At 38.8% G+C, this 27,574-nt stretch overlaps 1 protein-coding gene across 1 annotated transcript in view; it reads left to right on the top strand.

Moving 5' to 3' along the window:
* Positions 1-27,574, top strand: part of CCDC7 (coiled-coil domain containing 7) — a 178,987-nt gene that overhangs the window by 59,556 nt on the left and 91,857 nt on the right. The window contains exons 7-9 of the mRNA XM_044915230.1: positions 4,358-4,419; positions 5,493-5,549; positions 21,461-21,536. Coding sequence (XP_044771165.1) covers positions 4,358-4,419; positions 5,493-5,549; positions 21,461-21,536 — 195 coding nt within the window. The remainder of the gene's footprint in view (positions 1-4,357; positions 4,420-5,492; positions 5,550-21,460; positions 21,537-27,574) is intronic.

Below are 27,574 nucleotides of genomic sequence, written 5' to 3'. Positions count from 1 at the left end.
GACAGAGGCAGGAAGAGAGAGCATCAGGACCCAGGAGGGAGACCTGCTCTGGCCTCAACACTGAAGCAGGGTTGAGGCCCTGGCCTGTGGTGGCAGCTGCAGCTGCACCCTCATACACCCACTTGTGCGTGGTGAGGCTGGAGGCTTGTTAGAAAGCCTTGCCACGGAGCTGACAGCGGTAGGGGGCACACCCCGGAATGCATATGCAGGTGCTGCAGCAGGGAAGAGCTCTCCCACCAAAGGCCTTGGAGAGTGGGGACAGGCATAGGACCGTTTGGTGGTGTGGATTCGCAAGTGATGCAGCAGGTTGGAGCTCTGGCCGAAGGCCTTGTGGCAGTGGGGACAGCGGTAGGGGCGCTCTGCCGTGTGTCCGTGTGTGTCCGTGTGTGTGTGTGTGTGTGTGTGTGTGCACGTGCGCGCACGCGCCCGCGCTCGCGCGCGCCCCCAAGCACTAGTGTTGCCAAGGTGCTCAGCTCTGACCAAAGGCCTTGCCGCATTGCAGGCATGGGAATGGCCGCTCGCCGGTGTGCACTCGCAGGTGCTTCAACAGCGCTGAGCCCTGCCTGAGCCCTTGGTGCACACTGGGCACTTGCACGCCCGAAGGCTGCTGTGCATGCGCAGGTGCTGCGCTAGCAGCAAGCCGCGCCGAACGCCTTGACACACACGGGGCAGTGCTGCGGCTTCTTGGGGCTGTGGCCGCCGCACTGCTTCAGCCGTGTGGAGTGCCAACTGAAGGCTTTGCTGCAGATGGTGTTCGGGTCGGGCCACCAGCCGGTGTGGATGCCGCGGTGCTGTGCCAGCGCGGCGCCATGGCCGGACGACTTACTGCAAGTCAGGCAGCAGTCTGGCTTCTTGCCGCTGTGGGTGTGGCAGTGCTGGCTCAGTCCAGAGCAGTGGCAGAAGGCTCGACCATAATCCGGTCAGGAGAAGGGTTGGAGAGGGCTGGCAGGTGCAGGGAGCACCGTGGGGCTAGTGCCAGGACCTTGGGTGTAGCAGTGAGCCTGAATGAGAGGGGGTGAGGTGTGGGGCTTTGGTGGGGCCGAGGTGCACACTGAGTCAAGAACCGGGGAACAGGGCGCCTGATTGGCTCAATTGGTTAAGCATCTGACCTTGGCTTAGATCATAATTTCAGGGTCCTGGGATCAGCCCCGCTGGGGCTCCATGCATAGCAGGGGAGTCAGCTCTCCTCTCCCTCTCCCTGAATCCCTCCCCCTGCTCCTGCTTTCTCTGTCTTTCAAATAATTAAAATCTTAAAAAAAAAAAAAAAAAGAACCAGAGGGACAGGGTTAATGATGTCTGGATCAAGGTGGAAACTTGAAGATATGGGGTCCAAATCTTGGAGATCCCAGTCACAGTCCTGAGATGGAGCGAGCTTCAGCATCAGGGTCTAGATCCTCAGAGAGAGACTCAAGTTTTGGAATCATTTAGTTCTGCTCTAATTTTTATTATTTCCTTCCTTCTGCTGATTTTGGGTTTTGTTGTTCTTTTTCTAGCTCCTGTAGATGTAAGGTTAGGTTGTTTATTTGAGATTTTTTTGTTGTTGTTGAGGTTGGCCTTTATAAACTTGCCTCTTAGAACTGTTTCCACAGTATCCCGAAGGCTTTGGACATGGTGCCTGCAAGTTCTTTTGTTCCTGGAGGGGTCTCTCTGTGAACACTGCCTGTCCGGGACATGGTGGGAGATGAGCATATAACCTCCCCGCTCTGTGCTCCAGGCACCCTTCAGATCACTGTTTCCATGCTGTATGTTCACAGGCTGTTTACCCTGCCTTTGCTCCAAGAGTAACCCCAGTGCCCTCCAGGGTCTCTCCCAGCCAAACCCATTGATCTTTAAAATTCCAGGCTTCAAGCCCCACTGGTTGCAAGAATTCACGAAATTCAGCCCCTCTTGCTTTTCAAGGCAATTGCTATTGGGATTCATCTTCCATGTGAGCTCTAGTCTGTCTCTTGCCCTTCTCTATGGCTGCAGCTCCCTACCCACCACAGGGCCATAATCCGTTTTTCTCCCAAACCATATCTCCTTACTTCCTACCTTCTTCGATGTGGCCTCTGCTCTACATTTAGCTATAGTTTGTTCCACCAGTCTTCTGGTTGATTTCTGGGGTATTTAGGATGATTTGATTGTTATCTAGTTGTATTCATGGGACCAGGTGAGCCTAGGGTTCTCCTTCTCTGCCGTCATCTTCCAACCTCTCTAGCATCATTCTTAGGGGACCTAGGATTTTCAAAATGGTAAATGGGCATTGGCTTAGCTTGAAGTCACCATCTGCATTAGCCCCTAACAAGAGAATCAGCCTGTTTGAAGCTTTGAAGCCAGGCATTGATTCTCTTTAGCTATGAAAGTACTAGGTGCCATCTTCTTCCAATAAAAGACTGTTTTGCCTACATTGAAAATCTGTCATTTAGTGTAGCCACCTTAATTAATTATCCTAGCTAACTCTGGATAAGTTGTCGCAGCTTCTGCATGAGCACATGCTGCTCCACCCTGTGCTTTTATGTTATGCAGATGGCTTCTTTTCCTTAAATCTCATGAACCAACCTCTGTTAGTTCCAGACTTTTCTTCTGAAGCTTCCTTACCTTTCTCAGCATTCATAGAATTGAAGAGTTAGGGCTTTGCTCTGAATTATGCTTTGGCTTAAGTGAATAATATGGCTGGTTTGATCTATCCAGACCAGTAAACGTTTCTCTGGATCAGCAATAAAACTATTTTGCTTTCTTATCATTTGTGTATTCACTGGAGTACCACTTTTAATTTCCTTCAAGAACTTTTCCTTTGTATTAAGAACTTGGATAACTGGTACAAGAGGTCTAGCTTTCAGCCTATCTTGGTTTTTGATGTACTTTCCTCACTAACCTTAATCATTTCTAGTTTTTAATTTAAAGTAAGAGACATGAGACTTTTCCTTTAGCTTGAAGAGGCCATTATAAAGTTATTAACTGGCCTAATGTCAGTACTGTTGTGTCTCAGGGAATAGGAAGGCCCAAGGAGAGGGAAGGAGGTGGGGGACAGGCTAGTTGGAGCAGTCAGAACACACACAACAGCTATTGTTAAATTTGCTGCCATATATGAGCATGGTTTATGGTACTCCCAAACAATCCCAATGGGAACATCAAATATCAGTGATCACAGATAACCATAACAAATATAATAATAATGAAAACCTTAAAATATAGTGAGAAGTACCAAAATATGACACAGAGACACAAGGTGAACAGATGCTGTTAGAAAAATGGCATCGATAGACTTTCTGTAAGCAGAGTTGCCACAAACCGATTTGTAATAAATGCAGTCTTTCAAGTGCAATAAAGTGAAACACAATAAAATAATGTATGCCTGTACCTAGTAATTTTGTATTATGAATTAATGATTTATATGTAAGTCTTCCTGGAAAGACTATTTCCTCAAGTTCAGAACTAGTCACACACATCTACATATTTCCTATCACATATAAACAGTAAATAAATGTGTATAACTTTTTGAGTATCTGAATTAAATCAACTCATTTGTTCCCCTATTATTCTGTTATTGCCAACTATATCTGGTATAGTACCTTATCTAAGTAAAAATTTACATAGAGCCATTTTTTGCCTTAGACATATACTAAACCCATTTATTTTACAGTGTTAGAGTAATTGGGAGGGACTACTGTTTATTATGCAATTACTTTATTTATATCTCTGTCAATGACTAGATTTAAAGGAATAAAAGGAGGGGCGCTTGAGTTGGCTCCAGTAAGCACTACATAACTGGAACCTTAGTTTAGAGGCTCAGATAGAGTCACTTGAGTTATCTATTGTGAGGCACAAAATTAGTTTCAGACCATATATTAATAGTAATACCTGAAATTTAAGTGTCTGATGTGTACAGGTATTTTCCTTGCAACTTTACATGTATTGGATCTTTACCACTACTTTATGAGATATGTACTCTAATACCCGAATTTTAATAGATGAAGAAACTGTAAGTCAGAGGGGTTAAGTAACTTACCCCAAATCATAAGTTAGTAACTGCGTGAAACAAGTTTTGAGCCAAGCAGTTTGACTCTAGAACTTGTGTTCTTAACAATTACACTATTAAATCTCATGCTTCTACCCAATTTACTTTTGCTATTTTTGTTGTTAATATAGTTGGTATAACTAATTATATTCATGGAATATATAGCATTCATAGAATTACATAGTGTGAATTTTATACTTATTTGCTTGCAATTATACTAATTTACCTTAGTGTCTGAATAAAGGTTAAAGATTGTTAAGTTTTATTTTATAAACTACATATATCTAGAGCATATATTCTATTTCTTAACTCTTATTCTTTGATAATAAATAAATGTTGTACTTATTAAAATTTTAACAGGGATAGTGAAAATTTACCAGGAGCAGTACATAGTTACGAAGCTGTACAGCAGATAATCGAAGGTGATGATATTTTATACATGTTTAGCATTTATAGGGTTTTCTACATTACATTAACATTTTGAGACTTAGAGTTTAAAAATTTATAGCCATAAAATTATACAATAGCAAATTTAAAAAGATATTCAGTAGTGAGTTTAATATTTTCGGTAAAAGTTCTTATGTTTCAGAGTCTGGGAGTTGAACAAAACAAATAAGCCATGGTTGTTAGCCACCATAAAATACATAACTTAGTAAGGACACAAGCACATTATGCATCACTTTAATATATAGTGTAACACATGATAAAATTTATGTGTAATTTGCAGTGAGTCCACAGATAGCCGATTTGTTCAACCCAAGGAAGTTGGGAAGATTTTATGCAACCTTAAAGAATGAATAAAATTTAGTCAAGTGAAGAAGGGAGATATCTGCTATTTTACAAAGAGGATGTAGCATGGACAAACAGCATGAGTAGGAAATTACAAGTAGAATGGTATTAGAATGTGCAGCAGTAAGTAGGGATATGGTAAGAAAGGGCCAATCAGAGGGATTGGATGGTGTGCAAAGGAATTTTGTTTTCATATATAATAGGGAATCACTGAAGACTTTTTGTAGGGAAGTGGCATTGGATTCAATTGTAGACAGATTATTCTGGCCATTTGTAGAAGCTACATTTGGAGATTAGGAATAGGAAAGGGAAGTTATTGCTCTGTTTTAGGTGTGTGGTAAGTGCTTACATTAGAGCACAAATAAGAAGAAAAGGGACAGATTTGAGAAAATTTACTGGTAAAATGGGCAAAACTTGGTGACTGGATATGAAAGGAAGGGAGATTAAATCATGGTAATGTTAAGAGACTAGAAGAGGAAAATAAGTGTTGTTGAGAAAATGATGAGTTCATATCACTTAGTTGATACACATTCATTCAGATATTACCATGTGTTGCCTGACTGGGGGGATCTCCAGTGTTGACGGCTCTGTTGTTTTTCTTAGAGTTTTCTTTCTCTTTAATGTTATTTAAAAAAAAACTATGAAATTTAAATTCAATACATATAATTGATATTTCAAACATATGACAAACTTACTATTATTTCAGAATTCATAAAAACCCACTCAACTGAAGAATTTATAGATGTTTCTGCAACTGATCCACGTAAGTTTCTACTTGTTTAAGCATTATTGTGTTAATAACATGCCAAATGCATTAATTTTTATAATTTTCTATAATTTAAAGTTATTATGGCAATAACATAGATTCCTTGGGGTTTGGAGTCATACAGTTGAGCAGGCTATCAAGCAAGGATTGAAATTCCTAGTTAAGGCTACATGCTACAAAAAATAGATTAATTTTTGAGGAATACCTTGCTATCAGTTGGATTGAAGGATTTTTAGTTTTGATTGGAATATGCTACTGAAATGTTTCAGGAGTGCTAGGACTTTGAGATGAACAGTGATAAATTTAAGAGGTCATTTGTAGATTTTTTTTTCTATGACTTATAGATCATCTCATATGCACTAATGCCTTGACAACAGCTGAGTGCCTGTCAGTTCATTAATATAAAGAGCTGCTAGAACTAGTATGTTAAACTTCTGACTACTTATCAACAGAAGGGAGAAACTACCTTGCTTATGTCTTAGTACTGGAAAGAATTTTGAAGCAATCATGTAATGTATGTTATAGAATACAATTTAGAAGTGGAAAATAAGATTTGGTTGGAAAAGGGTGATGGGAATCCTGTCCTCTTTCAACTTCAGCTTTAAACCCTAATGTTGCCATATTTAAGCCAAGGGCAGCTTGATGCTACAGCACTCCCAAGTTCTGTAGATACCTTTGACCCAAGAGAGTCCTGAATGACTAGATGGAGAGAAAGTTATCTAGAGCTTTGGAGTGGAGAGTGAAAACTTCTTTCTACCTCAGAGGAAACCCTCTGCACATCTACGGAGCTCTCTCTCTATCTGTGCACCTGCCTTCTCTCTAATGCTGTGCCCTTTGAATTCTAGCTTCTTTGGGCTTCCAAACCTCTAAACCTTGTCTCTGAACTCCAGGAGAACAATAGACTCTGTTTGGGTCCCCCTTCCTTTTGCTGTGGCCTGGAAACTTCAGGAAGTAAGATGGGGTCATCAGAGGGCTCTGTTTCTTTGTTTTCCTTCTGTCAGAGATTAGTATCTTGCGCCTTTTGTTTTCCAATGTCTGAATATTGCTTTTTCACATATTTTCATCCAGATTTTAATTGGTTTAAAGTGAAAGGATAATTCTAGTCCCTGATGCTCTATCATGGACAAAACCAGAAGTCTTTATGCCCACATATGGGCTGATGGAACATATCCTCCAACCAAGCCAAAAGAATAAAATATGATAGTAGAAATGTTAGTGATGATTTCAAAATATTCTCTTTCTTTTTGTCTGTCTGTTACTTTCTGTCTCTTTCTTCATTCATTTATTTGAGGTTTAATTGACATACAACATGACATTAATTTCAAGTGTATGATATTTGTATATATTGCAAAATGATCATCACAGTAAGTCTAGTTAACATCTATCACCACACCGTACAAGAATTTTTTTCTTGTGATGAGAACTTTTAAGGTCTACCCTCTTAGCAACTTTCAAATATGCAATATGGCATTACTAACTATAGATGCCATCCTGTATGTACATTCCATTCCATGACTTACTTATTTTATAACTGGGAGTTTGTATCTTTTGACCTCAGTCACCCATTTTGCCCACCCCACCTCCGCCCCCTACATGTGGGAGCCACCAATCTATTCTCTGTATCCATGAACTATCTTTTTCCATGGCAGCTGCCTCAGTCCCTGGACTCTTTTGGTATAGATCTACTGTCTCAATATTGTTCAGTTTTACTTGTATACACTCTTTTTCTGTTAAAAGTACCCTTTTTTTTTTAATCTTATCCAGACAAACTTTATTCTCTTCTCTTCCCATTCTCTAAATTCTGATAGCATAGCCTAATCAACAAGACAAAAGCTACCTTTGTATTCCACTCTGTTTTTATACCACCATTTAATTTTGATGTTGCTTCATTTCATAATTAGTGGAATTAACTTTTCTTTTAAAAAATTACTTATTTGTCAGAGAGAGAACGAGAGCGCACATGCAGGGGGAGCGGCAGGCAGGGGGAGAAGCAGGCTCCCCACTGAGCAGGGAGCCTGATGTGGGGCTCGATCCCAGGACCCTGGGATCATGACCTGAGCCAAAAGCAGATGCTTAACTGACTGAGCCACCCATGGAATTAATTTTTTTTACAGCAGTTTTAGGTTTATAGAAAAATTGAGCAGGAAGTACAGAGTTCCCATATATCCATTCTCTGCCTCCTACTCCCTGCACAAAGTTTTAACATTTTGCATTAATGTGCTACCTATGTTAAAATTGATGAACCAATATTGATATCTTATTACCTAAACTCCATAGTTTACATAGGGTTCAATCTTTGTGCAACAGAGTTCTATAGGTTTTGAGAAATGTAAAATGTCATGTATCCACCATTATAGTATCATGCAGAAGAGTTTCACTGTTTTGAATCCCATGTTCTACCTATTCATTTGTCCCTCCATCCATCTGAGTCCTTGGCAATTATTGATCTTTTTGATATCTCTGTAGTATTGCCCTTCCAAGAATGTTATGTATTTGGATTCATACAGTCTTTCTTTTACTTAACAATATGCATTTAAGTTTCCTGCTTAATGATTTTTGGGTTTTATAGCTAATTTCTTTTTATTACTAAATAATAATCCATTGTGTGGATGCATCATAGTTTGTTTAATCAATTTATTTATTGAAAGACATCTTGGTTGCTTCTAATTTTTTGCAATTACAGAAAAGCTGCTGCAAACTTAAGTTTTTCGTGTAGACATGTTTTTCAACTGATTTGGGTAAATACCAAGGAATGCAATTGCTGGGTCATATAGTAAATGTATGTTTAGTTTTGTAAGAAACTGCCAAACTGTTTTGCAAAGGGGCTGCATCATTTCGTTTTCTTACCAACAATGAGAATGAGAATCCCTGTTGCTCTATACCTTTGTTAACATTTGGTGGTGTCAGAATTTTGGATTTTAGCCATTCTAAGAGTTGTTTAGTGGTATCTCATTGTTTTAATTTGTAATATCTGATGTTGAGAATTTTTTCATATTTTTTTTTGCCATCTTTGGTGAGGTATTTGCTCAGATATTTTACCCATTTTTAATTGGGTTATTTGCTTTATTATTGTTGAGTTTTAAGTGTTCTTTGTATATTGTAGACATAAGCCCTTTGCCAGATAATTACAAAGATTTTCTCTCAGTCTGTGGATTCTGTTTTCATTCTCCTAATGGCACCTTTTGTAGAATGGAAGTTTCTAATTTAATTTAATTTAATTTAATTTAATTTAATTTTTTAAAGATTTTATTTATTTATTTAACACAGAGAGAGAGACAATGAGAGAGGGAACACAAGAAGGGGGAGTGGGAGAGGGAGAAGCAGGCTTCCTGCTGAGCAGGGAGCCCGATGTGGGGCTCGATCCCAGGATCCTGGGATCATGACCTGAGCCGAAGGCAGACGCTTAACAACTGAGCCACCCAGGCGCCCCAGGAAGTTTTTAATTTTAATGAAATTGAAATTATTCATTTTTTCTTTCATAGATTGTGCTTTTGTTGTATCTAAAAGTCATCTTCAAACCTAATGTAATCTAGATTTTCTCCTATTTTATCTTCTAGAAGTTTTATATTTTTGCATTTTACATTTAAATCTATGATCTATTTTGAGTTAATTTTACCCATCCCCACATCCACCTCCCCTCTGGTAACAGTTTGTTCTGTATAGTTAAGAGTCTGTTTCTTGGTTTTCTCCCTCCCCCCACGCATGATTGTTTTGTTTGTTGATATCATATTTCTCTGACAGACTTATTTTGCTTAGCATAATAGTGTCTAGCTCCATCCATGTCATTGTACGTGGCAAGATTTCATTCTTTTTCATGGCTGAGAAATATCCCATTGTATATATTTCTATCTATCTATCATCTATCAATTATCTATCATCTATCATCTATCTATTGATCATTCTCTATCAGTCTGTCATCCATCTCCTCTACTACATCTTCTTTGTCCATTCATCAGTCAATCAACATTTAGGCTTTTTCCATAATTTGGCTATTTGTTGATAATCAGAGTGCATGTATCCCTTTGAATTAGTATTTTTGTATTCTTTGGGTAAATACCTAGTAGTGCAATTGCTGGATCATAAGGTATTTCTATTTTTAACTTTTTCAGAAACCTCCATACTGTTTTCCAGAGTGGCTGCACCAGTTTGCATTCCCACCAACAGTGCAAGAGGGTTCCTTGCCAACACTTTTTGTTTCCTGTGGTGTTAATTTTAGCTGTCCTGGCAGGTGTGAGGTGATATCTCATTGTAGTTTTGATTTGCATTTCCCTGATGATGAGTGGTGTTGAGCATGTTTTTATGTGTCTTTGGAAAAATATGTATTCATGTCTTTTGCCCATTTGTTAACTGGATTATTTGTCTTTTTGGGTGTTGAGTCTTATAAGTTCTTTATATATTTTGGATACTAACCCTTTATCTGATATGTCATTTGCAAATATTCTCTCCCATTCCAAAGGTTACCTTCTAGTTTTGTTGATTGTTTCCTTCACTATGCAGAAGCTTTTTATTTTGATGAAGTCCCCATAGTTTATTTTTGCTTTTGTTTCCCTTCCCTCAGGAGACATATCTAGTAAGAAGTTGCTACAGCTGATGTCATAGAGGTTACTCCCTGTGTTCTCCTCTAGGATTTTAATGGTTTCCTGTCTCACATTTAGAATTGGAAGAACAAATATTGTTAAAATGTCTATATTACTCAAAGCAATCTACAGATTTAATGCAATTCCTATCAAAATACCCATAGCATTTTTCACAGAGCTAGAACAAACAATCCTAAAATTTGTTTGGAACCATGAAAGACCCCAAATAGCAAAAGCAACCTTGAAAGAGAAGCAAAGCTGGAGAGATCACAATTCCTGACTTCAAGTTATATTACAAAGCCGTAGTGATCAAGACAGTCTGTTACTGGCACAAAAATAGACATATAGTTTAATGGAACAGAATAGAAAACCCAGAAATGAACCCACAGCTATGTGGTCAATTAATCTTCAGCAAAGCAGGAAAGAATATCCAATGGAAAAAAGACAGTCTTCTCAACAAATGTGTTGGGAAAACTGGGCAGCCACATGCAGAAGAATGAAACTGGACCACTTTCTTAAGCCATACACAAAAATAAACTCAAAATCAAACATTTAGTTTCTTGATGATGTTTTCATTACATGAAAATAGTTTATATCACCATTTTTAAGTCTTTATTAATTTGTTTTTGTAGTTTTTAGAAAAAAGTTCTTGTAAGGTTTCATTAAATTTATCTGTAGGAAGTGCATCTTTTTGGATACTAGTGAAAATAAAATTTGAAAAAAAAAATTTCCAAGATGGAAGGCTTATTATAAAGCTGTAATAGTTAAGAGAGGGTAAAGATAGACAAGGAGGCCAACTGAATAGCATCGAAGCCCCAAATCAGACCTATGCACTTAGGTACATGATACATGACAGAAGTGGCACTATAGATAAGTTGAGAAAACAGCACATTTTCAATAAGTGGTATTGTGATAATTGATACTTATATGAGAAAAATAAAATTGGAGCACTGCCTCATAACATATTCAAAAATGAACTCCATGTCATTGAACACCTACATATGAAAGGCAAAAGTATAAGTATTTTCTTGTAGGGTACCTGGGTGGCTCAGTCTGTTGGGTGAATGCCTTGGCTCTGGTCATGATCCTGGAGTCCCAGGATCGAGTCCCGAATGAGGCTCCCTGCTCAACAGGGAGTCTGCATCTCCCTCTGCCCTTCACCCTGTTTGTGCTCTCTCTCTAAAATAAAAAAATAAAATAAAATAAATAAATGGTGAGGCTTGGATGGCTATGTATTTCCCCCTTAGGACGCCTTTGCAATATCCCATAGGTTTTGGACCAATGTGTTTTCGTTCTCATTGGTTTCCATGAATTGTTTAAGTTCTTCTTTGATTTCCTGGTTGACCCAAACATTCTTGAGCAGAGTGGTCTTTAGCTTCCAAGTGTTTGAATTTCTGCCAAATTTTTTCTTGTGATTGAGTTCCAGTTTTAAAGCATTATGGTCTGAGAAGATGCAGGGAATAATCTCAGTCTTTCAGTATTGGTTGAGACCTGATTTGTGACCAGTATGTGGTCTATTCTGGAGAAAGTTCCATGCGCGCTCAAGAAGAATGAGTATTCTGTTGTTTTAGGGTGGAATGTTCTGTATAAATCTATGAGGTCCATCTGGTCCGGTGTGTCATTCAAAGCTCTTGTTTCTTTGTTGATTTTCTGCTTAGATGATCTGTCTATTGCTGAGAGTGGAGTATTGTGGTCTCTTACAATTAACATATTGTTATCAATATGACTTTCTTTTTTGGTTAACTGTTGGCTTATGTAGTTGGCTATTCCCAACTTGGGGGCATAGATATTTACAATAGTTAGATCTTCTTGTTGGATAGACCCTTTAAGAATGATATAGTGTCCGTCTGTGTCTCTAACTACAGTCTTTAGCTTAAAATCTAATTTGTCTGATATAAGAATTGCTACCCCAGCTTTCTTTTGTTGTCCATTGGCATGGAAGATGGATCTCCATCCCTTCACTTTCAGTCCTAGTGTATCTTTAGGTTCAAAGTGATTCTCTTGTAGACTGCATATGGATGGGTCCTGTCTTTTTATCCAGTCTACAACCCTGTGCCATTTCATGGGAGCATTTAGGCTGTTCACATTGAAAGTGATTATTGAAAGACATGAATTTATTGTCATCATGTTGCCTGTGAAGTCCTTGTTTCTATAGATTATCTCTGTAAATTTATGTTCTATATCACTCTTGGGGTCTTTCTCCTTTTATAGAATCCCCCCTTAATATTTCTTGCAGGGCCGGCTTACTGGTCACATATTCTTTCAGTTTCTGCCGGTCTTGGAAGCTCTGCATCTCTCCATCCATTCTAAATGACAGTCTTGCTGGATAAAGTATTCTTGGCTGCATGTTCTTCTCATTTAGTACCCTGAATATGTCTTGCCAGGCCTTTCTGGCTTGCCAGGTCTCTGTGGATAAGTCTGACATTATTCTGATGTTCCTCCCTCTGTACGTAAGGAATCTCTTCCCCCTAACTGCCCTTAGGGTGGTTTCCTTGGTTCTAAGATTTGCGAGTTTTACTATTATATGCAGTGGAAAAAAGACAGTCTCTTCAATAAATGGTGCTGGGAAAATTGGACAGCTTTATACAGAAGAATGAAACTTGACCATTCTCTAACACCATACACAAAGATAGACTCAAAATGGATGAAAGACCTCAATGTGAGACAGGAATCCATCAAAATCCTAGAGGAGAACATAGGCAGTAACCTCTTTGACATCGGCCACAGCAACTTCTTTCAAGATACATCTCCAAAGGCTAGTGAAACAAAAGCAAAAATGAACTTTTGAGACTTCATCAAGATAAAAAGCTTCTGCACAGCCAAGGAAACAGTCAGCAAAACAAAGAGGCAACCCACAGAATGGGAGAAAATATTTGCAAATGACACTACAGACAAAGGGCTGATTTCCAAGATCTATAAAGAACTTCTGAAACTCAACACCCAAAAAACAAATAATCAAGTCCATTATTGGGAGAAGATATGAACAGACACTTCTCCAAAGAAGACATACAAATGGCTAACAGACACATGAAAAAATGTTCATCATCATTAGCCATCAGGGAAATTCAAGTCAAAACCACAATGAGATACCACCTTACACCAGTTAGAATGGCAAAAATTGACAAGGCAAGAAACAACAAATGTTGGAGAGGTTGTGGGGAAAGGGGAACCTTCTTACACTGTTGGTAGAAATGCAAGTTGGTACAGCCACTTTGGAAAACAGTGTGGAAGTTCCTCAAAAAATTAAAAATAGAGCTATCCTATGGCCCAACAATTGCACTCCTGGGTATTTACCCCAAAGACACAGATGTAGTGAAAAGAAGGGCCATATGCACCCCAGTGTTCATAGCAGCAATGTCCGCAATAGTCAAACTGTGGAAAGAGCCGAGATGCCCTTCAACAGATGAATGGATAAAGAAGATGTGGTCCATATATACAATGGAATATTCCTCAGCCATCAGAAAGGATGAATACCCAACTTTTACATCGACATGGATGGGACTGGAGGAGATTATGCTAAGTGAAATAAGTCAAGCAGAAAAAGTAAATTATCATATGGTTTCACTTATTTGTGGAACATAAGCAATGGAATGGAGGACATTAGGAGCAGGAAGGGAAAATGAAGGGGGGGAAATTGGAGGGGGAGATGACCCATGAGAGACCGTGGACTCAGAGAAACAAACTGAGGATTTTAGAGGGGAGGGGTTGGGGGGAGGGGTTAGCCTGGTGATGGGTATTAAGGAGGGCATGTATTGCATGGAGCACTGGGTGTTATTTGAAAACAGTGAATCATAGAACACTGCATCAAAAACTATGATGTACTGTATGGGGACTAACGTAACATAATAAAATAAAATTAAATTAAAAAAATTGTGACAATATTAAGTGTTAACAAGGGCATATACCAAGAGGAAATCCTCATATATACACCGAGTGAGGTATACATTGGCACAATCACTTTGTTTTTTTTTAATTAAATAATTATTTTATTTTTGTGGGGGCAGGGGAGAGAGATTGCACAAGTAGGGGGAGGAGCAGAGGGAGAAGGAGACTCTCCGGCTGAGCAGGGAGCCTGATGTGGGTCTCAATCCCAGGATCCTGGTATCATGACCTGAGCCCAATGCAGATGTTTAACTGACTGAGCCACCCAGGTGCCTGGCACAATCACTTTGAAAAATTGCTTTTCTTTAAGTTATGGATGTATATACCCTTAAACTCTTTTTTCACAGCTTTGTTGATATATAATTGACGTATATAAGTTTAAGGTGGTCAAAATTATCTGATATGTATATATTGCAAAATGCCTACTACAATAAGGGTAGTTTATTCATCTTGTATCTCACATAATTCCATTTTGTTTTTGGTGTTGTTATGGTGAAAACATTAAAGCTCCACTCTCATAGCAGCTTTCAAGTATACAATACAGTACTAACCATAGTCACCATGTTGTACATTTGATTCCCAGAACTTATATTATAATTGAAAATGTGTACCCTTTGACCAATATCTCCCCAATTCCTCCTTGCCACAGCTCCTGGAAACCACCATCCTACTCCCTGTTTCTTTTTCAATATTTTTATTTTTATTTTTTAAAATTATGTTATGTTATGTTAATCACCATACATTACATCATTAGTTTTTGATGTAGTGTTCCATGATTCATTGTTTGCATATAACACCCAGTGCTCCATTCAGCATGTGCCCTCCTTAATACCCATCACCAGGCTAACCCATCCCCCTACCCCCCTCCCCTCTAGAACCCTCAGTTTGATTCTCAGAGTCCATAGTCTCTCATGGTTCATCTCCCCCTCCAATTTCCCCCCTTCATTTTTCCCTTCCTGCTATCTTCTTCTTCACTTCTTTTTTTTTTTTTTAAACATATAATGTATTATTTGTTTCAGAGGTACGGGTCTGCAATTCATCAGTCTTACACAACTCACAGCGTTCACCATAGCACATACCCTCTCCAATGTCTATCACCCAGCCACCCCATCTCTGTGACCTGCTCCACAGATGACCTCAGCAGCTTCCATCACTGAAGAAACCAATGGCCAGCACAGCCACTGAGAACACCCTGTAGATTTCACTGGGTGAAATTACCCCCTACCACTCCAGCATTAGATTCCACATGTGAGATCATATAGTATTTGTTCTTCTTTTTCTGGCTTATTTCACTTAGCACTATGTACTCAATGTCCATCTGTGTTGTCACAAATGGCAGGATTTCCTTTTTTATGGGCAAGTCCTGTATCTTTATTTCTTTGGGACCAGTTACTGGAGATTTATTGTATTCCTTTCGTGGAGTCAGGTTTCCCTGATTCTCTGTGATCCCTGTATCACTGCATAGTTGTCTGTACATTTGCAAAGGGAGTTGCCTCTTTTAGACTTTATAGACTGACTTCAGTAAGGAAAGATCTTCAACTGCAGGTGGGGGGATGCTGGAGTATGACATGACCCTATGGTCTGGTGCCAAGTATGGGGTGTGTGTGGCAGAACTAGTCTGGAGGTATTGTGAGTTGTTGGCTCAGGCTATTGCAGTCCACTGCATCAACAACTGCATGGTCCTTGGCAAATATTTTAGGAGTCTGCAGAGACTTCAGAGGCTGTTGAGGTCTTCAGCATTGTTTCTAGGTTCTAGCCACAAGGGACCAGGGCAAACAGTGGTGTGGCCAGAGCTGGTGTACACACTTGGCTGAAGGCCAGCAGCAGGTGTGTGTGTAGTGGCAGTGGCCAGTTGTAAACACATATGTAGCGGTGGGGTCCAGGGAAGACATCAACTGCTGAGGCCAGTTGTGGGCACACAGAGAGCTTGGGGAACCTGGCTGTCTGGGTGCATTGCTGTGGCGTCTGGGTTTTGCTACAGGCACACAGCAGTGGAGTCTGGTAATGGGCTAGGGGTATGCAGGTGCACAGTTGGAAGGGCTAGCAACAGGTGAGTGCAGTGGTGCAGGACGGTGACAGAAGACAGGGGCCTCTCTGGGCCTGCAAACAGCTGCAGGGATCTGGCTGTTGGCAGTGCTCTTCTATGACTACCTAGTCTCCCTCTGGGCATGCACATGGCAGTAGAAGCTGGTGATGGGTTGAGCTGGAAGCATGCAGGTATACAACTGGAGGGGTTAGCCCTGAGTGACCACATGGCGGTGAGTGTTAGCTATGGGGATCTAGGCTGGTGTTTTTTACTTGCACAACCATAGAGTCTTGGGCTGGCTGCTGGTTTGGTTCTTGGGTTCCAGTGGTGGTGGTGGTAGTGTGTGTGTGTGTGTGTGTGTGTGTGTGTGTGTGTGTGGCGGGGGGGGGAGTGGGAATTGGGAAGGGATTCAGGCAGCTGGCATCAGCCAATGCAAATACCTGTGGGACAAAACCCAGTGAAATCTGCAGGGTGTTCTCAGTGGCTGTGCTGGCCATTGGTTTCTTCAGTGATGGAAGCTGCTGAGGGCATCTGTGGAGCAGGTCACAGGGAACCATAGTGACTCAGGCTCTGTGGCTGATATTGGTAGCACCTGTGCTTCTTCCTTTTTCCTAGCTGTATTTATAGGTGTCAGCTTTACCTGTCTCTGGGTGGGGTGAAACCTAAGTAGATTCTTTATAGAGTGGAGGAAAGGCTGGGTGAGCTGGTTGCTGACCCTACTCTTTTTTTTTCTTTTTTTTCTACCAGCCAGGGGAACTCTTTCTAGCTGGGGAGTTCCCATTTGGTGCTAAGTAATGATGGCTTGGGGAATAGGATAGTGCAGGCACAAAGAAGGTTTTCTTCCTTTCATTTTTATGCAGTTATTCTTAAGTTTTTTACTTCAGTGTGTGGCTGCAGTTTTTAAGTAGAATCTGGAGCCCTACCTGAGTTGTTTTCATTCATGGACAGCTGTTTAGTGGTTGATCTTTGTGGAGAGATGGAAGCTTGGGTCTCCTACTCTGCCATTTTGGTGATGTCCTTAAACTCTTGTCCATATGCTCTGGGATACATGTACAAGCATTTTCATACCAAGTTTTTGTTGTTGTTGTTTTTTGTAATAGCCCCAAAATTGAAGATTCCAAATATTTGTAGAGTGGAGTAGATAAACAAATTGTGTCCTGTTCATGCAATGGAAAATCATACCCTAATGAAAATGAAATGGCTACTCATAACACCATTAATTTTTCAAATGTAATATTGATTGAAAGAAGCAAGTCATAAATACAGGGAGTATTTTCATTTGTAAAAAACTAAAAGCTGGGAAAATTTAAACTATGTTGATTAAGGATATTAACAAAGATGGAAAAGATATAAAGATGAGGAAAAAATGGGATAATAGGCTGAAGGAACGGGTTGTGAATGGGGAGGGACACACAAAGAGCTTCTGGGATATTGGCAATCCCAGGCACCCAGTTGTTGACCTTGAGTGGTGGTTGTGTGGATACTTGCTTTGTAATTATTCATTAAACGGTAAATATATTTTTATGTGTGACTCAGTAAATATGCCAAAGTTCATGATTATAAAATATAAAATAAAACTAAGGGGGTTAATTTATCTTGAGACTTTTAAAGAATGAAGTAAAGCCCAGAAACTATAAAAGAAAAAATCAATAGATTTGACTAAGTATAAAAATTCTGTACATTTGAAATAATCCATAAATATTAGTAAGTAAATAATTAATAGCAGACGAGAAGATATTTGTTACACATTATATAGTAGTATTAATTGGCCCCTACAAATGAATAATAAAAAGTCAAACAATTCAGGAGAAAAATGAACAGACATATGAACAGGCATTTCACAGAAGCAGAAATAAAAATGTCCCAAAACAAATGAAATGAAGCTTGACTTGATTAGGGATCATGGAGATGAAAATTAAAATTATGGGAAAAATATTTTATTTATGAGACAGTATTGAAGTTAAACATTAATAACAACTAATATTGGTGACCATATGGAGAAAAACTCTGTCATACTTCATTGGTTTGAATGAAAATTGTTCTCAAATTTATGGAACTCACTGTAGTATTATCTATAAAAATAGAAATGTGCATACCTTAACAATGAACACCTTTATTTTTAGGAATTTGTCTCAACAGAGATACTGGCATGATGTATTAGCAGTTTTAATGGACATATAGTATTCTATTTTATGGTTATGTCATAATTTATAATTCTCCCAGAGATGCTCATATAGATAATTTTTATATTTCTGTTTCTACAAGCAGTAATACTCTTAGTATATTTGTATAAGCAAAACCATGGAAACAACATGCATTTTAGGACTGACTAAATGAATTATGGTCAATTCATAGCAATGGAATGTTGTGTAGCTTTTAAAAAGAATAACTTTACATAAACTGCTTAGAAACATTTTCCTTGACATTTAAGGGGATAAAGCAAGATAAAAGCATTTTATATACATTTTTGTCCCATTTTTATAATCCATCTATGTGCATGAATCCTACATGTTAGCTGTTTCTCAGACCTCTTCCAAAGAGGGAAAAGAAAACCCGTCAACTGATAAGTAATATGCATTAATTATTAATAATTTGTATCAATTAATAAAATACTGCAGCTTCTATAAAAGAGATAAAAGAGGTCCACATTCCCCCACAATATGCAGCTAAATCTCCCTTTCCCATTTTAGCTACTTCAAAATTACTTCATAGGCCACTTTGGTAACCAGGGGTACTCTTCTCTGGAAGAGGATCTTCACCAGAACATTTCAGTAAGAATAAGAAATGGGGGCACCTGGTTGGCTCAGTCAGTAGCATGTGACTCTTGATTTCAGGGTTGTGAGTTTGAGCCCTACATTGGGTGTAGAGATTACTTAAAAATAAAAAAATCTTAAAAAATGGAAGGGGGGAAATTGGAGGGGGAGACAAACCATGAGAGACTACAGACTCTGAGAAACAAACTGAGGGTTCTAGAGGGGAGGGGGGTGGGGGGATGGGTTAGCCTGGTGATGGGTATTAAAGAGGGCACGTACTGCATGGAGCACTGGGTATTACACGCAAACAATGAATCATGGAACACTACATCAAAAACTAATGATGTAATGTATGGTGATTAACATAACATAATAAAAGAAAAAAAATAAATGGGTTTCCTGATCTCTTTTATTTTTTGGTTTTCAAATTATTCATAATGAGAATTTGAGGAAGAACAATTGGTTGATTCCTCAAACTATTCCACCTGGTAATGGAAGTATAATGTTTCCATCTATACATTCTATGATACTGAGTTGAAATTCCTAAATTAGTGGCATCACAGATGGAGGCCTGTGTTAGTCAGTTTAGGCTGCTATAACAAAATACCACAGATTGGGTGACATACACAACAGAAATTTATTTCTAATGATTCTGAAGGCTGAGCAGTCTGAGATCAGGGTTCCAGCATGGTCAGTTCTTCTGAGAGCCTTCTTCCTGGTTTGCAAATTATCCTCAAATGATGGAAAATAGAGAAAGGAAGTAGTCTCTCTCCTGTCTCTTGTATCTCATGTGCCTAATGATTTAATTACCTCTCAAGGGCCCGTCTCCAAGTACCATCATACTGGAGATTAGGGTTTCAACAGATGAATATTGGTCCATAGCAGGGCCTTTTCTCCCTTCTGTGAACTGTACTTTCAAATTGTGACAGAAATAACAGTTGATGTTCTTTGTAATCCTTTACCAAATCCAGGGCATAATTTTAAATGATGCCCTATGCTATTATCAAATTAATCTTAATTTGATATGGTATAATATTTTATTTATTTATTTATTTATTTATTATTTATAAGACTAATTATTTGAGAGAGAGTGTGAACGAGGGGTGGGAGGGCAGAGGGAGAGGGAGAAACAGACTTCCCCTTGAGCAGGGACCCTGATGCAAGGGCTTGATCCCAGGATCCCAAGATCATGACCTGAGCTGAAGGCAGACACTTAACTGACTGAACCACCCAGGTGCCTCATATTTTATGCATTTTAAGTATTCTCTCTTGCCTATAAAAAATTCTAAATTTGATTTTTCTAAAGATGACTCCTTTTAATACACATTTTGAATGTTTAAGGAGTATTCACTCTCCTAAAGCGAAGCCTCTAGTTTACTTCATTTCTTTATATACTTATTTTATTTTTAAAAGATTTTATTTATTAATTTGAGAGAGAGAGAGAAAGCATGAGTGAGGGGAGGGGGCAGAGGGAGAGAGAGAATCTCAAGCAGACTCCCTGCTGCCCAGGGAGCCCGACTTGGGGCTTGATCTCATGAACCATGAAATCATGTTTACTTATTTGGTTCCCTTGATATATGTTGCACATTTCTACTTTTCCTATCTTTATTTATGATTTTGCTGTTTTTTCTAATAAAACTCTGTCCATTCTTTAAGGCTCAGCTGATTTCTATCCTCTTCCTTTCTCTTCTCGGTGCCTAAACATTTATCATATTTCTCTATATCACTATTTTGACATGTGGAATAGAAAAAAATATAATTGATATTTAGGAACTGTGGACTACTTCCATGTTATTTAACATTACCTTTGTACATTTCATGTTTGGTTTATCTAGCATCAAACTTAATGAAGTTTGTCTTCTGTCATATACTTTTTGTGTTACGAGATTGAAGAATCTTGTGTTATTACCCTGAGACTTCATTGATTACAATGGATTCTCATTATGTTGTTTTCCTTTTTTTTTTTTTAAGATTTTATTTATTTATTTGCCAGAGAGAGAGAGAGAGAGCACAAGCAGTGGGGAGTGGTAGGAAGAGGGAGAAGCAGGCTCCCTGCTGAGCAAGGAGCCCAATGCAGGACTCGATCCTAGGATCCTGGGATCATGACCTGAGCTGAAGGCAGTCGCTTAACCAACTGAGCCACCCAGGCACCCCTATGTTGCTTTCCTTTTAAGTAGCATTTTAGTTAACCTTTTGGTTATTTGATTCAGGTGGAAAACTTAATCGATTGTTGGATCTTCACATAGACTTTAATGACTTAGCAGCAGCAGCCAAAGCAGTTTTCTCTTAGCATCTTAGAGTCCTCTTATATGCAATGTTATAAGGAGGTCACACATACTGACATCAATCCAGTTTTGTCACTTACTAGATGCGTAGTTTTGATCAAGTTATAGAACCTTTCTAAGACTCAATTTATTTATTTGAAAATGGTGACAATATCTTTTTTGGGGGGTTATTTTGAGGATTAAGAGAATGGTAAAGTAGCATAGTGACATAACGGGACTTTAATAAAATGGTAACTATATTTATCATAAGCATTTGTTCCTTGAGTACTGTCTCCTCGTTATGTTCACTAGTTCTCACACATATAGCAGTGAGTTATATCAGCATAGAGGTATAGTTTTAGCCATTTGTAATACCTTTGCATTTTTTCCTTTTTCTTCATGATAGAAACTGCTTACTCCCTGAGGAAGCGATTAGGTGTCATGTTGAAAATATTTGAAAAACAGTCAAATATGTTGGAGAGGTAAGCTTTGAAAATAACTCCTTTTCTTAATTATGAAAATGAGTAGACATGTATTTTAGAAAAATTGGAAACATAAATAAGGCCACTGTTAAAAAACTTTAGTGTTCTTATGTCAATTTTTGTGACATTGTAATTTTAAAATTATAATCATGCAGAATATAAAGTTGTATAGCCACAATGGAAAACAGTATGTCAGTTTCTCAGAAAATTAAAAATGTAATTACCATATGATCCAGTAATTTCATTTCTGGTTAGATACCCTGCAAAATTGAAATCAGGGTCTCAAAGACACTCATGTTTACTGTAGCCTTATTTACAATAGCAAAGGGTGGAAGCAACCCAACTGTCCAAAAACAGATAAATAGATAAAGAAAATGTGATACATACATACAATGGAATATTATTTAGTATTAAAAAGGAAGGAAATTCTGACATATGGTACAACATGAATGAACTTTGAAGATATTATGCTAAGTAAAATAAGGCAGTCACAAGAAGACAAAGTTATATGATTTCATTTATATGAGGTACCTAGAATAGTCACTGTGAATTACCCACAGTTCTTTCAGGTGACTAAGATTAAATTAGTAAAAAACTTGCATGTTGAAAAAGCATGTCTTGTAGAATGAAATCACAAATCAACTTTTATTTGGACACTTTTGGTTCATTTATATTTGCTAATTGAAGCTTATTTTCCCCCTGCTCCTGGATAAAAACTAGGGTAAATCATGACTTTTTTGATTACTCTCAGATAATAATTAATTTAAATTTAATTTAGAAGCACTGTCCTAATTGGGAAATTAAAATTCCTTGTCAAATATTACAGTCAATATTTTAATTTTTATTCTAAGTTAAAATGTCCTTTTCCTCCTACCTAGTATACCAGCTGAAAACTGCTAGGGGTTATGATTGGGTTTTCTCTTTCATTACCTCCTTTCCAACTAACTAGTTGTAGTTTCTGTTCTCCATGTGTTTGGGAAGAGAGGGAATAAAGGTATAAGGTATACAGGAAAAGTCTTACTTGACTGTCACTGGCTTCCTTCTCCATAACTACAGATAACACCAAATTTTCTAAGTATTCTCCTTAAAGTGCCTCTCACTAGGCTTGAGATCAGGGCAAGCATATCCTTCTCTCCCTTAAGGGTTTGTATATGGCTCAAGGCACCCAATAGCTCTCTGCAGAGAAATACTCTTTCTAAATCTTCTTTCCTGACCCTTTTTATACTGTCCATATCAATGAAAGGTTTTAGTGCTCTTTCTTGGCTGCCTCCTTTTTTTTTTTTTAAGTGCTAATGGTCATCTGCCTCACCCATTACTTTGGCATGTGATACTGGGAACTTAGGGTCTCCATTGATGCCTCCTTATACAACTTGTTACAGTTACATCCTTGAAAATTCTGTTAAAATAAAGATAGGGTGTGACAAAAGGCTTAGTGCAGTTTTAAGTTTTAATAACCTCAGAAGTAGGAGGGAGGGAAGATGGTGGAAGAGTAGGGCACCCGCATTTCATCTGGTATCTTGAATTAGCTAGATAGCTATCAAATCATTCTGAGCACCTGTGAATTCAACCTGAGATGTAAGAAAAGGATTGCTGCAATTCTACAAATAGAAAAGTGACCACTTTTTGCAAGGTAGGAGGTGTGGAGATGTGAATCTGAGGGGATATATTGGAAGATAAATCATGGGGGGAGAGAGCCTCTGTCAGCAGGCTACCAGAAAGTGATATAGCAGTGGAGCACAAAATCAGAACTTTTAGAAGTCTGCCCCTGTGAGGAATGACCCTGCCTGAAATGTGTTCAGGTGGTGAAGTGGGGTGGAATCCTAGGTGGGACAGTGTGGTCTCAGGATCCCCAGGGTCTCATAAAGAAAGGGGGGGCCTAAATGTGGCAGAGTTTCCAAGCATTGGAGCAGGGAAGCCGGCTACAATTAGTGAGCCCCCGAGTGGCCTCTCAGCTAGATGTTGCCATAAACTGCGAACCACAGCACTGTTGGGGACTGCTGTCAGAATAGGGGCCCAGCAAGCGACAACCACTGTGAAATCCAGCTCTTTCCCCCCTGGAGGAGCAGTGGGAGTGCATGCACAATTGGGCAAATGCTCCCTGAGAAGGGGCCCAGCAAGCAGCAGGGTGTTGGTGAGACACCCCTGCCTCCCCTGGGAGGATTGGTGTGGGTGCGCACCACAGGAGTCTGGGGAGTTTGGCCCACATGAAAGGGATTGACTGCCTTTCCCCGAGGGTGCACTGAGGAGTGGGGGCCAGGACCTTTCAGCTCCAGGACTGGAGATTGGGGCACCACCATTTTTTACTTTTTTTTTCATCCTCTAAAGTAGTACAAAAAGCCTTCAGGGAACAAAAGCCACATAGTGCAACCCAAAGCAGCATACACTGAGCCCAGGCCCCTGGCAAGAGGCAGTGCAACTCTGCCCAGGCAAAGACACCTGAGAATCAGTGCAACAGGCCCCTCCCCCAGAAGACCAGCAGGATCCTCAGGCAAATACCAAGTTTAAAATTCCTGTGATGGGCGCCTGGGTGGCTCAGTCGTTAAGCATCTGACTTCGGCTCAGGTCATGATCCCAGGGTCCTGGGATCGAGTCCCACATCGGGCTCCTTGCTCGGCAGGAAGCCTGCTTCTCCCTCTCCCACTCCCCCTGCTTGTGTTCCTGCTCTTGCTATCTCTCTCTCTGTCAAATAAATAAATAAAAATCTTTATAAAAAAAATAAAATAAAAAAAATAAAATTCCTGTGCTAGGGGAAAATAGTATAAAGAATTGGAGATTTTTTCACATGAGTCTTTAGTCTTTCGGTTTAAAATTTTCTTTTTCTTTTCCTTTTCAACTAGTTTCTTATTTTATCAACTCTTTGTTTTTAAGTCTTTTTTTAATTTTCATTTTTACATTTACATTTTATAGATATATTCTTCATTTTTGGCTTCTGTTCACTGTATTCAATTTTATTTTTGTATATATATATAAATTTTGCTTTCTTTACAATTTTGGGATTTAGTGTCTTCTAACAGACCAAAATACACCCAGGACCAAGTGGATTACCCAGTTTTGTCCACCTGTGAGATTATATTCTTTCTTTTCTCCCTTTTTTTTCTTTTCTTTTTTGGTTTCTGATCTCTTGGATTTGTCTAGTGTGTACTTCTCTTGGGTCGTGGTTGATATTTTTGATTTTGTTCTCTCGTTCATCTATTTCTGCTCTGGGCAAAATGACTAGAAGGAGGAATTCATAACAAAACAAAGAACCAGAGGTAAAACTCTCTGCCACAAATCTAATCGATATGGATATAAGTAAACTGTCAGAGCCGGAATTCAGGATAATGATTATAAAGTTACTACCTGGGCTTGAAAAAAGCATAAAAGACACCAGAGAATCTCTTAGTGCAGATATAAAATCTAATCAGGCTGAAATTTAAAATGGCTTAACTGATATGCAGTCTAAAATGGATGTTCTAACAGCTAGGGTAAATGAAGCAGAAGAGTCAGTAACATAGAAGACAAGTTGATGGAAAGGAAGGAAGCTGAGGAAAAGAGAGAAGAACAACTAATAGACCATGAGGGGAGGCTTCGAGAAATCAGCAATACCATAAAGCAAAATAATTATTGGGGTCCCAGAGGAAGAAGAAAGAGAGAGAGAAGGTATATTTGAGCAAATCATAGCTGAGAACTTCCCTAATTTGGGGAAGGAAACAGGTATTCAAGTCCAGGAGGTAGAGAGAACCCCCTCAAAATGAATAAAAATAGTTTAAGACCCCGACATAAAATAGTGAAGCTTGCACATTTCGGAGATAAAGAGAAAATCCTGAAAGCAGCTCAAGACAAGAACTCTTTAACCTATAGGGGTAGGAACTGGCAGCAGACCTATCTACAGAGACCTGGCAGGCCAGAAAGGGCTGGCATGATATATTCAGGGTACTAAATGAGAAAAACATACAGACAAGAATACTTTATCCAGTGTCTATCATTCAGAATGGAAGGAGAGATAAAGAGCTTCCAGGACAAACAGAAACTAAAAGAATCTGTGATCACTAAAACCAGCCCTGTGAGAAATATTAAGGGAGGTCCTGTAAGTGAAGAGAGAGTCTGAGAGTAACAGTAACCAGAAAGAAACAGAGATAATCTATAGAAACAGGGACTTTACAGGTAATACAATAGCACTAAATTCATATCCTTCAATAGTTACTCTGAACGTAAATGGGCTAAATGCTCCAAACAAAAGACACGGTATCAGTTTGGATAAGCAAGACCTACCTATATGCTGTCCACAAGAGACTCATTTTAGACCTAAAGACACATCCAGATTGAAAGTGAGGGGGTGGAAAAACCATTTATCATGCTAAAGGGCATCAAAAGAAAGTTGGGGTGGCAATCCTTATATCAGACAAATTAGATTTTAAACCAAAGACTGTAATAAGAGATGACACAATGACACTATGGTATAGTGTCATAATTAAAGGGTCTATCCTACAAGAATCTAACAATTATAAATATTTATGCTCTTTAACTTGGGAGCAGCCAATTATATAAACCAATTAATAATAAAATTAAAGAAAAACATAAATAATAATACAATAATACAAGGGGACTTCACCCCACTCACAGCAACAAGGGCTTTGAATGACACCCTGGAAGAACAACAAGGAAACAAGGGCTTTGAATGACACCCTGGACCAGATGGACTTCACAGATATATAGAGAGCATTCCATCCTAAAACAACAGAATTCACATTCTTCTTGAGTGGACATTGAACATTCTCCAGAATAGATCACATCCTAGGTCACAAATCAGGTCTTAGCTGATACCAAAACACTGGGATTATTCCCTGCATATTTTCAGATCACAAATGCATTGAAACTTGAACTCAATCACAAGAGAAAATTTAGAAGGAACTCAAACTTTGGAGAATAAAGAGCATCCTACTAATGAATGAATGGGTCAATGAGGAAATTAAAGAAGAATTACAAAAATTCAAGGAAAGAAATGAAAATGAAAACACAACTGTTCAAACCTTTGGGATACAGCAAAGGCGGTCCTAAGAGGGAAGTACATAGCAATACAAGCCTTTCTCAAAGAATTGGAAAACACTTAAATGCACAAGCTAAACTTACACCTAAAGGAGCTGGAGAAAGAACAGCAAATAGAGCCTAAACCAAGCAGATGGAGAGAAATAATAAAGATTAGAACTTCGAAATCAATGAAATAGAAACCAAAAGAACAGAACAGATCAATGAAACTAGAAGCTGGTTCTTTGAAAGAATTAATAAGATCAATAAACCTCTATCCATACCTACCAAAAGGAAAAGAGAAAGGACCCAAATAAATAAAATTATGAATGAAAGAGGAGAGATCATGACCAACACCAAAACTGAAAAAGGAAGAAATAGAAAATCTGAAAAGACCCATAACCAGCAAGGAAATTGAAGCAGTAATAAAAAACCTCCCAATAAACAAGAGTCCAGGCCTGGATGGCTTTCCAGGGGAATTCTACCAAACATTCAAGAAAGAACTAAGACTTTTTCTTTTTTTAATTTTTAAAATTTTTTGTTTAAATTAAATTTTATTTTATTATGTTATGTTAGTCCCCATACAGTACATCATTAGTTTTTGATGTAGTGTTCCATGATTCATTGTTTTCGAATAACACCCAGTGCTTCATGCAGTACATGCCCTCCTTAATACCCATCACCGGGCTAACCCATCCCCCCAACCTCTCCCCTCTAAAATCCTCAGTTTGTTTCTCAGAGTCCATAGTCTCTAGTGGTTCATCTCCCCCTCCGATCCCCCCCCTTTGTTTTTCCCTTCCTTCTCCTAATGTCCTCCATGCTATTGCCTATGTTACACGAATAAGTGAAACCCTATGATAATTGACTCTCTCTGTTTCACTTATTTCACTTAGCATAATCACTTCCAGTCCCATCCATGTTGATGTAAAAGTTGGGTATTCATCCTTTCTGATGGTTGAGTAGTATCTCATTGTATATATGGACCACATCTTCTTTATCCATCCAGCTGTTGAAGGCCATCTCAGCTCTTTCCA

This window comes from Neomonachus schauinslandi, chromosome 5, assembly GCF_002201575.2.
Source record: "Neomonachus schauinslandi chromosome 5, ASM220157v2, whole genome shotgun sequence".
Lineage (NCBI taxonomy): Eukaryota > Metazoa > Chordata > Mammalia > Carnivora > Phocidae > Neomonachus > Neomonachus schauinslandi.
The sequence above is the reverse complement of the archived record's forward strand: the minus strand, read 5'-3'. Positions and strand labels throughout refer to the sequence as shown.